The following is a 12947-nucleotide window of genomic DNA, read 5'->3' as shown; positions in this document are numbered from 1 at the left end:
GCTCTCCACAGATCAGCCAGCACAGGTCAGAAGTCTCCATAAAAACATCAAGAATGGGTGAAACGCTGTTTGCTTTAAATTCTTAACCTCATTTATTGGGACACGAAGCGGCTCTTGTCCAATATGAATGTTGAAAAGCTGCCACTGATATGACATTAAAAGAAAAATGTGAATGACAGGTCAAACTCACGAGTTTGAACAAATAAACTGACATAGACTACTTTAACGCTATTCTTTGCTTTCTGAGATTAGTCATTGAAAATGCAATTACTATACCTTCCTAATTACTTTAGAGCCTTGTTAATTGCAACATTACATATGACTAACTTGTAACCCTAATTCGAGAAAAGTTGGTGTAAAATTTGAGTAAAACAGAATATTCTAATTTGCAAATCTCAGAAAGCTATTGATAATTCAATTCAGTTCAATTTAATTAATATAGATATTAATATTAATATAGAGCCAAATCGTAAGAAATTTCATCTCAAGACACTTTGAAGATACAGTCCAATTCAAGCCAATAATAATCAAATTTATTATAATCCCTTTATGATCCGATTAAACCAAATTAGTTCAATTCATATAAAGCCAATCTTTTGCAAAAATCTAATCAACTCATCTATTCCTCCATTCATTGTCCTGTCCTGAGCATGCATCGCTTCTAAGAGGAAGAAATCTCCAGGAGACTCAGGGAGGTCAGCCATCTGCCTTGACCGGTTGAGGGTTGTAAAGACAGGAAAGAGGGGTCAGCATGCATAGGAATGTTTAGCACTGTTTGCCAACTTTTTTAGATGCGCTCTGCCATCAAATTTATGAGCTTCTATTGTTTATATATTCTACTATTGTTTAAGGGAGTAAAACGTCTTACTTTCAACATTGTTTTTTCAAATGCTAATTTTTAAAAATTGTTATCTGTTTAGTTTTGTCTTTATATGTAATGAAATTCATATTAAAGTTTAAAAAAAAATCCCCTCTCTCTTCGTTACCAACCAAACAGAGTCATTGAAGGCTTTCAGTGTTCCGTGCTGGCTGCCTTAGGCAGCTTAAACCTGAGCCAGAAGACTGTGTCCCTGCTCACAAGGCTTGTTTACCGCTCCCCACATCTTAGGCGTGATATTGTGATGACCTTTACATCACATGGCACGTAGAACATTTCACTGTCACAAACACGAACTTAGCGGCAAGCAGGAAAAGTAGAGCACACATGTTAACATGGTGATGTAGATGGCAAGCTGAAAGGGCACAAGGGAAAGTTTGGGACAAACTGGGAACTTTTATGTATATTCATATATATACCAATAAATCCCAAACAAATGAGTCAAAGCCACTTAATGAGAACAAAACCAAAGCAGAAGGGAGGAAATTAATCTGTAATCCTCATGAAAATACATGAGTTTAGAAAAATCCACTGTTTTAATGTAACTGTAACAGCACAGATGTTTTCAGTTACATGTTTCCAGTTTCACATTTTCACTCAGCTCTCTGGGATATCTTAATATTCTGACAGCCTACCTTATCCCATACCAAGGCAAACATTCAAAAATGACCTTTATTGGAAAGGAAGGTAGTTATGAATAAGGAATGGACAACAAAACTGAGAGCAGAAAACAAAAATGTCACATGAAAATAGGGGCAAGCCTGTGTGAAGACCACTGACTGTAAATAAATGATGGATGGAGCTGTCGAGATGTCACCCATTGATTTGTGAACTGCTATTTGAAGCCTTAAGCTTGTATTTTTTCTCGAGACAGATATGACCATATTTGGACAATAAGATAGCGATGGAAAGAGATTCTTAAAAGGTGAGTGGACAAAAGGTATGGGATTTAAATCTATCGAATAACATGATTTTCAGATCACACTGATCAGAAGTTGTGAATCTAGCTTACAAGATCATGACATGAAGAGAAAATATAGTGACTTTGAAGTTCCCAAGAGAAGTTCATGTTGCTTGAACTAGAGTCCACTGTAGCAAAGAATGTTTTGGTGCCAGGGGCTAGTGGTTGTATGTGGTATTGCAATTTTGCATTCACTTCACATCTGCAAGTTAATGACTTGAAGCCATTTGCACTTAATCAGAAGAGCCTGTCTGAGGGAGCTGAGTGACACTATTTTTTTCTTAAACACAGAAAACAGATGTGTAGTCCTCCAAAAAACTAAAAAGCATTAAGTGTTGTTTGAATGCTGTTTGGCTGAAAAATGGCTCAAGCCGAGAGGGGCCAACAACAACTTATTAACAAGGAGAACAAAGCGTCAAAAACAATAAACGGCAAAGAAACAGAAGTAATGATTACTGAGCTGCTTTAGGCAACCTTAATTTTCTACACTTTGTTTCATACAACCACAAAAAAACTTTTCCACAGCTGAGCAAAGCTAAAGTACCAACAACAGCATCAACACAACCAAGAGTAGCCCAAAACTTAGATTGTTGCACATATTTCTGATAATCCTCTTTGGTCACAGAAAAGGTTCCAAAATGTTAATGTGGATTTGAGAAGCAGCAATACAGAGAGCCTAAGGCAGTATGTTCAGACCACTCATATGGTAGTGACAAAACACAAAATCATCCAAGGTCAAGTAATAAAACAGTCTAGGCCATTTTAGTAAATAAAAAGCAAAGCCTTAAAAAGTTAAGCATCTTTTTTGTCAACTCTATTTCTGAAATGTCGTACAGCTGAAAAATACAGTCTACCAAATAGAAATTGTTAAGGCTCCACTGTGATCCCACTCTATCATGAGAGGAGCACATCTGGTGCTCCCCGTTATTTGTCATACTGAGTGTAAGACCCTGCTCTGAGACTTTGAGTATCACTGGGAGGACCAAAGCCAGGTCAATACAGGTGTGGTTTTGACTTTGGAGAAGAGACACATCTCAGGTCTTAAATGATTATTCCATGTCTGGGTTGCGGCTGGAGCAGAGACACCCAGGCTGTCCTTGTCTCCAGAAACCTCCTCCACTTTCTCCATAACTGCTCCCAGGCCAGCTGGGAAATAAAATTGCTCAGGCAAGTCTAAGATCGACACCATGACATCCACCCATCTGGATGTCCCAAGTAAACCTCTAGAGCGGGGGTTCTCAAAGTTTTGGTAGCTGAGGGCCAGTTTAGGAACATTCTAGAGAGTGTCTAATTAAGGGAATCCCTAATGCCTACATGGGCCCCTTTTCATTTGGAGGAGCAGCAGGTTTACTTTGAGCCCCTCGTGGAATTCCGAACTTCGAAACCAATATCTGTGAATAAGCCCAGTCACCCTGCTGAAATCTCATTTCACCTGCTCATATTTACAATTTCAGTCATTACCTGAAGTTCATGGCCAAAGCTGATAAGTGGTAGTGACTTAGACTGACTGGTTAAAGGAGAGCTTTGTCTTATGGCTCACCTCACCTATAACCACAAAGCAATGGAATGGTCTCTACTGCACGTATTCACAATAATCAGCGGAAAAGTGATTTAACTCAGCAGCGGCAAATGCTCCACAGTAGTCAGTGCTAATTTCAGGATTCCAATTCATATGTGAAAACAACTAAAGAAAGTAAAGGAGATAAATACTAAAAGATATCTGATGTTTACCGTCCTGCACACTGGAGATGGCTAAGTTGAGACGCAGCCATGTGACATGAAGCAAGTAGTCATGCTGAATATGGTTTTAGTACTGTCTATAAAAGAATAGCTACAAATGTCAAGCTTTCAGGAGTGTCCTTACTGTCATCCCCTTGGTAAAAATAAAACCAGATGTTCAATTCTTTTGGTCTGTAGGTTTAAAATGTTCCATAAAGTAACTTCAAAATGATTGTAACTCTTCAGTCTGTGGCAGCACCAAGATTTTTTTTTTTTATTGTATAACAACCATTGAAGAAAAAAAAACAGTCTTGCACAGTTGTTAGTTACAATGAAGCTTGTAGTAGGGAAAACAACCAAGTTCTTTTTGGATGAACAATTGGGTCACTGTATTAACCAATTGAAAACCACGGTAGACTGGAAGTGTGTGTGTTCCAAGTTCCTGACAGTCACAAGAGGACCTGAAGGACTTTGGTTACTAAAACATTAGCTACATTTCACTGTATGGTTTCCATTTCTAGTAAGTAAAACAGCTGTTTGCGAGGACAAATATACTCTGCATGTTTTGCTCTTATGACAATTGACAGAAATTAATCCATTTCAATTGTTGGTTACATATATCTTACAAGCGACCAACATAAGGATAAAACAGACACAATAAAACTAGATAAAAAAAGTAATGATACATTTCTGCAGTAATATTGATGAAAGATTTATCGGGGAATGTAATAAATAAGGACCTATAAACCATCCAGTGAGTTCCAGAAAAACCACAGTATAACTCTCTATAATCTGATTTATGATTTGAGCTAATCTCTTTGGTGAACATTGAAGTTGTGAACATCCCGCCTACCTTCTCATGTCTTTCCCCACCCCCTCCTCTACATAAGAAGAAGGGGGGCTTTGGAGGGCAGGGATCAACTCTACAAACTCATGTGTGTACTCTGAGACTCAATAGCTGAAGAGGAGTGAACAGCTCTGGAGCACAGGCCTGGAGTTTCTAGCTTTGACACTGGCAGCAGGGAGGACTCCTTCTGTTGGAGATGACTGAACTTTCACAGTTGGAACAGCGTCCCTTTGATTTGGGAATCTTCTGCTATCCTAAGAGTTACAGGGGAACTTTTATCTAAGAGGCACAGTTATTGGAGGATCCCTACCTCTTTTAGGGGTTAGGTAAGTAAGAAGTCAAATGGCAAAAATTGGAAAACTGCAGTGTTTTCTATAAAAATCTTGCCCTTGCAAGAGTTGTCAATGTTTTCTTTAAACCCCATTTAAATCTTTCTTTTCTCTTCTTGAAAACTGTAGGGCATGCTCCACAACATGTCAAAACAACACGATACAAAGTTAGACTTTCTTTCTGTATTAAATTTGAAAAAAGTGCTATTCTATTTTTCTATTTAATGATATTGTTTTATTCTATTTCACTTTAATCTTACGTTATTTCTATATCCTAAAATTGTTTTCCCCTCTCTTTTTTTTCTATTCTGTAATAACTTACCCTTGTACTTTTAAACCTTAAAGATCCCCTCTGGGCAATTGTTTTGTAATACATCAGGTTGAACTACCACAGTTGAACTTTATGCCTCTTGCGCCACGCTTGTCCATTAATGCAACAAATTTGCAATAGGATTATTTTTGTGATCGAAAATGGTTGTGATATTACGAATCCTGTTCGTAGATAGACAACTTAACTTTGATTTAAGGCGAGCCCAGAGAAACTTTCCTCTCAGTGTAAGAGATTGAAGACAGCCTTCCAAACTGCACTTTTGAGTGGCAGATGATTCTAATATATTCCAACATGAGTCACTAAGGTAGATTAAAATGTAAAGACCATTTCCAATAAAAGACTTTACTTCAGCCAGAAACCAATATATCACTAGGATAAACTTGAATATCAGACCTAAAAAGCCACCAGTGAAATGGATTCGTAACACATCTAAATTTTTTATCAAATCAAATTACTCTTACGATGGAGAGCAAACTTTTCCAAGAGCATCTCATATCTCTCCATCTGTCTTGTTCCTGTGCTTCAAATATATGGGCCAGAAGTGGCCACTGAACAGAGAACCGCCTCTCTTGGTGCTGTAGGTAATTACGTTAAAGGTCTGTACAACACCTTCCTTAGACGGCTGGTGAGATGTAAAATCTCTGTCTTTTAGAATATTAATATATATGTATAATTAACAAGTTACTCATATTTCATTCCTTAAATGCGATGTTTGTTGTCAGTGTATTGCAACAGCTGCACTTCCTGTTTTTCTGACCCCACCACGTACCCGAATTATTATTATGCAGTCACTGAACTGACCAAAAATTTACTATAATATTACTGCAGGGTTGATCTGTTAGTCTTACTTGAGTTTAGTTTGTTTAATAAAGATGACTGACAGCCGAGTGAACTGAACTCAGTGGCCTATTTCACAATTCAAAAGACAGTTATCCACATACACAGAAACATTTCCTGGGTTCTTCCTTTGGTCATGCTCTACCTCTTCACAAAGTTTCATGATATGCAGCTTTTACTTTTTTCAAAATCTCTGACAGACCAATAAACAATTCCACTGTGTCAGCGATCGTCTTGGGGGAGGAATAATATTCAAACAAGTAGTCTCTGTACAGCACTTTCCTTGCAATTTGTGTTCCAGGGGCACCAAGGAGGATCAGCTGCAGCATTGTTTGTTGGACAAAAGCCATACTCTAAATCCAACTCCAGGATGAAAACTCATCTCCTCCGCTTGGAGCTACTCCTTTTGGCAGCTCACATGCTTGTGGCCAGTGGACAGCTGGAGCCAAAGCAGCAAGCGCCCCAGGTCCCTCTTACCGTTACTCAAAGACTCGGGCTCATAGAGAGGGAGGTGCAGGGTCCGGTGAGGCCCAACATCACCATGCCCCGCCGCCGCCTGCCTCCCATGTGCACCGGGCCCACAGAAATCAGAGACACCTTCAAGTACATCAACACAGTGGTGTCCTGCCTGGTGTTTGTTGTTGGTATTATTGGCAATTCCACCTTACTGAGGATCATCTATAAGAATAAGTGCATGCGAAATGGGCCAAACATATTGATCGGCAGTCTTGCACTTGGAGACCTGCTGCACATCATCATCGGCATCCCCATAAATGTTTACAAGGTGAGGAAAAGAGTCTATTCCAGGGTCAGATTTTCATCATGATTATCATCAGTACTGATATATTGCAACACCAAAGTCAAAACTCCTTCTTTCCATCTATACTATCCCTGTAATATTATTATATTGACTTTCTATGTTCACATATAAACATTTTTGCTACATTTGGGTCTTTAAAGAGGTCACACAAACACACTTAGACACCCATTGCTAACACTATTCATACAATCAAGTATGCACATACATTCCAGTGAAAGGGGGCTCCCAAGTAGTTTTAAAATGTTATTACTCCCCTGGATCCTGAGCTCCTCTATATCCCCTTATGTCTCTTGGCATGTATTATCTGTCGGACTCATTTTGTGCAAGTGAGGGCGGACCAAAGTATTTGTATATTTGCGTAAGGGGGCAAGCTTGTTAAAACAACTGGACGCGGTTACATACCAGGGCAGACGCAGAACAGACGGGGTGGGTATAGAGATAGACAGTCACATATGATTTCAATTGATTTTCCTCTCACATTCCAGTCGCCCATCCAAAGAAGGCTTTAACAAAAGTCCTGTGTTTTACATGTTTCAGCAGTTGTTTGTTGTACTTCAGGAGTTGCCGTATCTCATTCGGTTGCAGTGCCCGGAGGTGAAGCTGAGGCACGCAGGCCTCACAATGTTTTTAAAGAAAAGACCATAATGTTATACTTGACAGCTCTGGATTTTCACAGAAACTGATGAGTTCAGGTTCATGCATGCTTGGTCTGCACTGGATGCCTGTGGCTGGGAATAAACATTGTGGAGAGAGACAGTTTGCCTCACTCCCTACTATGATTTCACTGAGTGACCAGCTCTTTCTGTTGTTGTCTGTCTCCAGCTCCTGGCAGAGGATTGGCCATTTGGGGTGACTTTGTGCAAGTTGGTGCCTTTTGTCCAGAAAGCCTCGGTGGGGATTACAGTGTTGAGTCTGTGCGCTTTGAGTATTGACAGGTATGAAGCCACAACCCCGAAACAATCCAAACTGACACTTCCTGTCATGTTAGCCTCTTTTGTACATTTCAATCAAGTAGCTGTTTGCGCTCACAGTGAATCCACCATAACAGTTCTTTTTTTTCCCCCAATGTCTCAAACTATCGCTCAACTAATTTCCAGGTATCGTGCCGTGGCCTCTTGGAGTCGAATCAAAGGGATTGGAGTTCCAAAATGGATGGCTATCGAGATAGCCCTCATCTGGATATTATCCATCATCCTAGCTGTACCGGAAGCAATTGCCTTCGACATGATCACCATGGACTACAAGGGGGAACACTTGAGAATCTGTTTGCTGCATCCCATGCAGAAAACAGACTTTATGAGGGTGAGCTGAGACACACAGACCCTCACAGGCCTTTTTCAGTTTGGAGAAAAACGGTGCGTGTTGACACAGCTGCGCTCACTACCATCAGGCATATAGAGGTGCAGATGTTCACGTTGTGCGTAAATATCTGAGCATACTTAACATAAAGCACACGCACCCGCAATCTCACCGTGACAACTTTGTTGGCGAAAGGGGAGTTTGAAAGAGTTCACAGGAAATAAAGCATTGCCAAGCATATATCACAGGGGTGAGATTGCTTTCTTGGGTGACAGAAAATATTGCATGAGTATGGTGTATGCGAGTGTCCAAGCTCCTTCCATCAACCTTGAAAAATAACAGCTTCAGTTCCACTGAGGTCTTTTGATAAATCAACTTTTCAAAGCGTGTCAACAACAACTCAAAACACACCCTTGAGTTTCATGCTTCAGTCCAGGTCAGACTGCGGCTATACTCCACTAAATCTACTTGGTACATGCTTCCTCTTCAACTCGAGCTCTCCAGCGCAGATGTTTGTGCATAATCCCATTCCTTTATTCTCCCTGTGCAGTTTTATAAATCAGCAAAGGACTGGTGGCTCTTCAGTGCATATTTCTGCTTGCCGTTGGCCTGCACTGCCATTTTCTACACCCTGATGACCTGTGAGATGCTGCGGAAGAAGAACGGTGTCCAGATTGCTCTCAGTGACCACCTCAAACAGGTCAGATGACGGCAGTCACCGTATGAAGCCTATTTGTTATTTATAGTTGATCGTGATAGTACGATGGATTCTTAAGTAATATTTTCCACAATTACTGTCAGCAAAAGTGCAAACACAAAGGACATCTTTTGTTCTCAACTAATGACACAAGCCCACCAGCACATTTTCAACTAAATTCAATTTAAGTAATAAAAATAAAATGCAAGCATGCTTATATAAAGCGTGTCTCAGATTAGGCAGAATCTGAGACACGCTTTCTATTTAATGGAACTTGACTTGTGATCTATTTTATGGAAAACAATGTTCCCAAGCAAATATATCACCACTGAGATCAAAGTTTCACCTCAGTCATTTCAGTGCCAAACCATAGTTTATGTGTGTTTGTGTGTGTTCAGCGGCGGGAGGTGGCTAAAACAGTGTTTTGTCTGGTTCTGGTCTTCGCTCTGTGTTGGCTGCCCCTTCACCTTAGCCGTATCCTGAAGCTCACCATCTATGATGAAAAAGATCCAAACCGCTGCGAGCTGCTCAGGTATGGAAAACAAAGGGACAGAGTAGTAATTTAGAAGAAAAACGATTCGCCTTAGGAGTGGAGAGGTGGAACATTAATGTGTCTCTGAAACTCCTGTTTAGTTTCTTTTTGGTGCTGGACTACATCGGTATCAACATGGCGTCCATCAACTCCTGCATCAATCCCATTGCTCTCTACATGGTCAGCAAGCGCTTTAAGAACTGCTTCAGGGTAAGGGGCAACTGTCTTAAAGGAATAGCTCAACAGTTTTGAAATTATACTCATGCATTTATCGCCTAGTTTTGTATGAGAGTGTTGATTTCTTCCTTGTATTGATACAACTGATATAAATTGTATCGACATGATTGATATTACTTAGCGGCCACTTAGTTTAGCTTAAACTAAGAAAATATGGTGAATAGCTTTCCTGGCTATGTCCAAATGGATAACTGAGATCAAAACAAGTCATATTGGTTCAATTTGTTTTTAAAATTTGATATTTTTAGATCTTTATTGAATTCATGTGGTTGCTTCAACTCCAAATAGATCCAATTAAGAAATGTTCACATTCTTCCTCTCTATAAGCTCTCTCTGACCACTTTCCTTGTTTCTTTAGTCTTGTCTGTGCTGCTGGTGCCTCCCTGCAGAGATGTTAATGGACGAAAAGCAGTCGTGCATGAAACTTAAAGTCACAGATCGAGCCTCCGATCAGAGTAATTCCCGCATGACCAACAAGTCCACCACAGCCTAAGGAGGCATACAGGTGAGAGAAAAGGGGGTTAGGAACCCTCGATCCAAAAAAAAAAAAAAAAAAAGAAGAAACAAATTTGATGCATGTCTCAGTGAACGAGGCCCCATTCTTTTCTCATCTACGACATCATATAAAGTGTCCAGATGTGCGTTTGGAAATCAGCCCACACTGAAACTCATTCCAGCCTGAAATCCTTATTATGGAGCGCAACACTCCCGCTGTCCGAGGAGACGTAGGAGAGCGTCAGAGCACTTCAACAGCTGTAGTCTGGGATAACAAGCGTGAAATTTGTGGGGACTGTTAACACAAATGGATGTAAATAACATGAAATGTGAAAACTGAGCAAGGGCAAACTTTGGCCGCGTTGTGTAAAATTGGAGTCGAAGGTCAGTTAGCAGAGACAGCAGGTCAGGCTCACAGCCATGAATTGAATGCTACTCAGACACTATGAATCTCACATTAACCTCTGCATTGCATGGACAATATAAAAGTCTAGCGCTGTGTAATATATCGCTAACAGAGACTACAGCAGCTTGGAAAAAGTGACTCTTAATGCTCTTGTTTGTGTATTGTGTATGGACCTTGCTGTATTGGCATACTTGCTGCCAATAAATGTATTGTTCATATGTATTTTCTTGCTAGTTCTTGAACTACTGATGTTGTGTGATTTCAGCTGTGTGATGTCAGCTATTGTTTATACTGTTCAATAATGGACCTGTTGCTGAGGCTTTAATTGTTCTATGACCGCATTTGCTCCTCATCATCTTAATCTGACTCACTATCTAAACTGGTGTGTGATGATGTAGGATTTGCTTTTTTCTGTAAGAAAATAAATAAAATCAGAAATGATTAAAAGAGCAGTTGAGAATTTTTCGAAGAAAAGCACTAGCTCTGCATTTTCATAATAATTCATTGTTGTTAAAACCTTTAGTTTTGCCTGTTATTGTCCTAATTGCAGTTTGTATTTGAGTGTGTGTGTGTTTATGTGTGGGTTGGCTCAGTTTAAGTGTGGCAGCTTGCGGAATCATGTGATGATGAATGCTAACACAGATCATTACTGTGATCTCTCTATTTTCCTCCCTACGTCTTTTCTTCAAACACACACACATACACACACAGTTCTGACCTGGAAATTTGGCTTGGGGCTTAACCAGTGTCATGCATGTCACATTAGCTGTCAAAGAAGTACTCTATCCTGTGATGTCTCACCACCCCTCATCTCATTGCTTCATCCGCTCTCCCCGCATTCTCTCTCTCCTCTTTTTCTGTTTTTCTTCTCTTACCTCTTCCCCCCTCTTTTTCTCCCTGCATTCCTGCCGGCGCTCCTCCCCGTAACCTCTCAGCTTTCGTTCTTCCAACATGTCTTCAATCACTTCAGTGTGGTTTGTCATTAAATCAAACCAACCGGTGCTGTAAGCATGCCTAATTGAAAGAAATCACATTCAGTACATTCCTCTCAGAATTTTGTACTCCCAACAGAGGCTGAATTGATATGTCTGGCTCTGGTTACTGTTGGGCCTCTAAAGATATGATGGATCCTCTGTTCCAAAAGAGATTGGTCACAAAAAGTTCAAAGTTAATATTGTTCCATGAGCTCCTTCGCTCAACAGTTTTTTAAGCAAAGTTTGATAATATCAGAGTAAAACTGTATATTTTGATCCACAAAGCTGGTGTTTAAAATTCAAACTAATTTATTGGCATGAAGCCTTACTTTACTATCATAGAGTTTATTCCAACATTGGAATAGAGAGACGTTTTTGAGACAGAAACATGCAGTTATACCCAAAAACATTTGGACACTGACACCATTTTTGTTATTTTACCTGTCTGTAAAGCCATTTATATATTCATTTAGATATATTCACACTCAGCTATATCATGGATAAGGGCATATAGTGCAGCCTCTTAGCTTGAATTTTAGGGTAATCACATCCTAATTTAAAGAATGGTTTAGGAACCATAGCATTTTACCGTGTAAATCTTCTTGTACTGAACAACTGACTGAAAAGCTTTTCATAGATGTGGCATATTTCTTGAGTTATGTCTTCAATGAAACAGAGAAAGGGTTTGGAGTTTGTTCAAAGTGTGACATTTGCATTCAGAACATCTTGCTGCAAAACCTTAAAAGGATTTTTTTTTCTCCCAGTCTTTTTAGGCTTATCTGCAGACACCAGTCAGAGAATCAGGGAGGAATTCTGAGCTAAGCTAACAGCTGATCAGAATGTGGCCACCAGACGAGAAAATTCTTGTAATTTGTCACCATTTTATCAAATGATAAATGGCCATGTTGCCTGTGACGCAACATTTTCCCAGTCTTTTCCAAGTCAAATTTATTTGTAGAGCACATTTCATGTACTAAACAATTCAAAGTGCTTCCTAAAATACCAACTGTAAGACAGTAAAAAATTAACATTAAGCCTGGAAAAGCACAAACGCTTCCAAGCTTTTAAGTCTTTGCAAAAGTAATGCCCAACAATGAGGTATCCAACAAGTTTGCTGTTGGACTCAGCTCATCAGTAGCAGGATGCGTTGGGCAGCCACTGTGCACGCCGAATCGCAGACCAACACGGATGCTTTTCAGTAACAAAGTAAACTAACAGTTAACTCAGAATGGGCACTGCTATAATTGTTACATGGAAACATGTACGTTTAAAATGGAAGTGATGTGAAACACAGTCAAAAACAGCTAGCATGATGCAGCTGCATATTCCTGCTGATTGAACACTTTTGATGAGCTAATCATACTAGCTTGGCTGAAAGCTTCTTCCCACTCAAGAATTGACCGTAGATTTTTCTTTTATTACATACTTTGATCTCACTGAGTTTGCACAGACCTCCCCAGTAAACACACTTTGCTAAAACAAACAGACACAAAGTAGGTGCAGCACATATTAACACCAAATATGCCCGTACAGACCCACATTTATCAAGCTCACACAGTCCGTCCTCTCCTCTTTAAGCTAGATTT

At 39.8% G+C, this 12947-nt stretch overlaps 1 protein-coding gene across 1 annotated transcript; it reads left to right on the top strand.

Annotated features, from left to right (window-relative positions):
• Nucleotides 1-4539: 4539 nt before the first annotated feature.
• ednrba (endothelin receptor Ba) lies at nt 4540-10556 on the top strand. The gene is made up of 8 exons (XM_072363605.1): nt 4540-4730; nt 6203-6685; nt 7544-7656; nt 7819-8023; nt 8571-8720; nt 9116-9249; nt 9351-9459; nt 9845-10556. Exons 2-8 carry the CDS (start codon nt 6272-6274, stop codon nt 9977-9979), a joined length of 1260 nt encoding a protein of 419 aa, XP_072219706.1. The 5' UTR covers nt 4540-4730; nt 6203-6271; the 3' UTR covers nt 9980-10556.
• The last annotated feature ends 2391 nt before the right edge of the window (nt 10557-12947 follow it).

The sequence above is a fragment of the Leuresthes tenuis genome, unplaced genomic scaffold (genome assembly GCF_036924035.1).
Source record: "Leuresthes tenuis unplaced genomic scaffold, fLeuTen1.0.hap1 SCAF_14, whole genome shotgun sequence".
Lineage (NCBI taxonomy): Eukaryota > Metazoa > Chordata > Actinopteri > Atheriniformes > Atherinopsidae > Leuresthes > Leuresthes tenuis.
Note: the sequence above shows the minus strand (reverse complement) of the source record. Positions and strands in the feature narration are given on the sequence as shown.

Coding starts and splice junctions, on each gene's coding strand:
- ednrba (XM_072363605.1), top strand. CDS start 6,272: ATGAAAACTCATCTCCTCCGCTTGGAGCTACTCCTTTTGGCAGCTCAC. Junction 6,686..7,543: donor TCCCCATAAATGTTTACAAG/GTGAGGAAAAGA, acceptor GTCTGTCTCCAG/CTCCTGGCAGAGGATTGGCC. Junction 9,460..9,844: donor GCTTTAAGAACTGCTTCAGG/GTAAGGGGCAAC, acceptor TTGTTTCTTTAG/TCTTGTCTGTGCTGCTGGTG.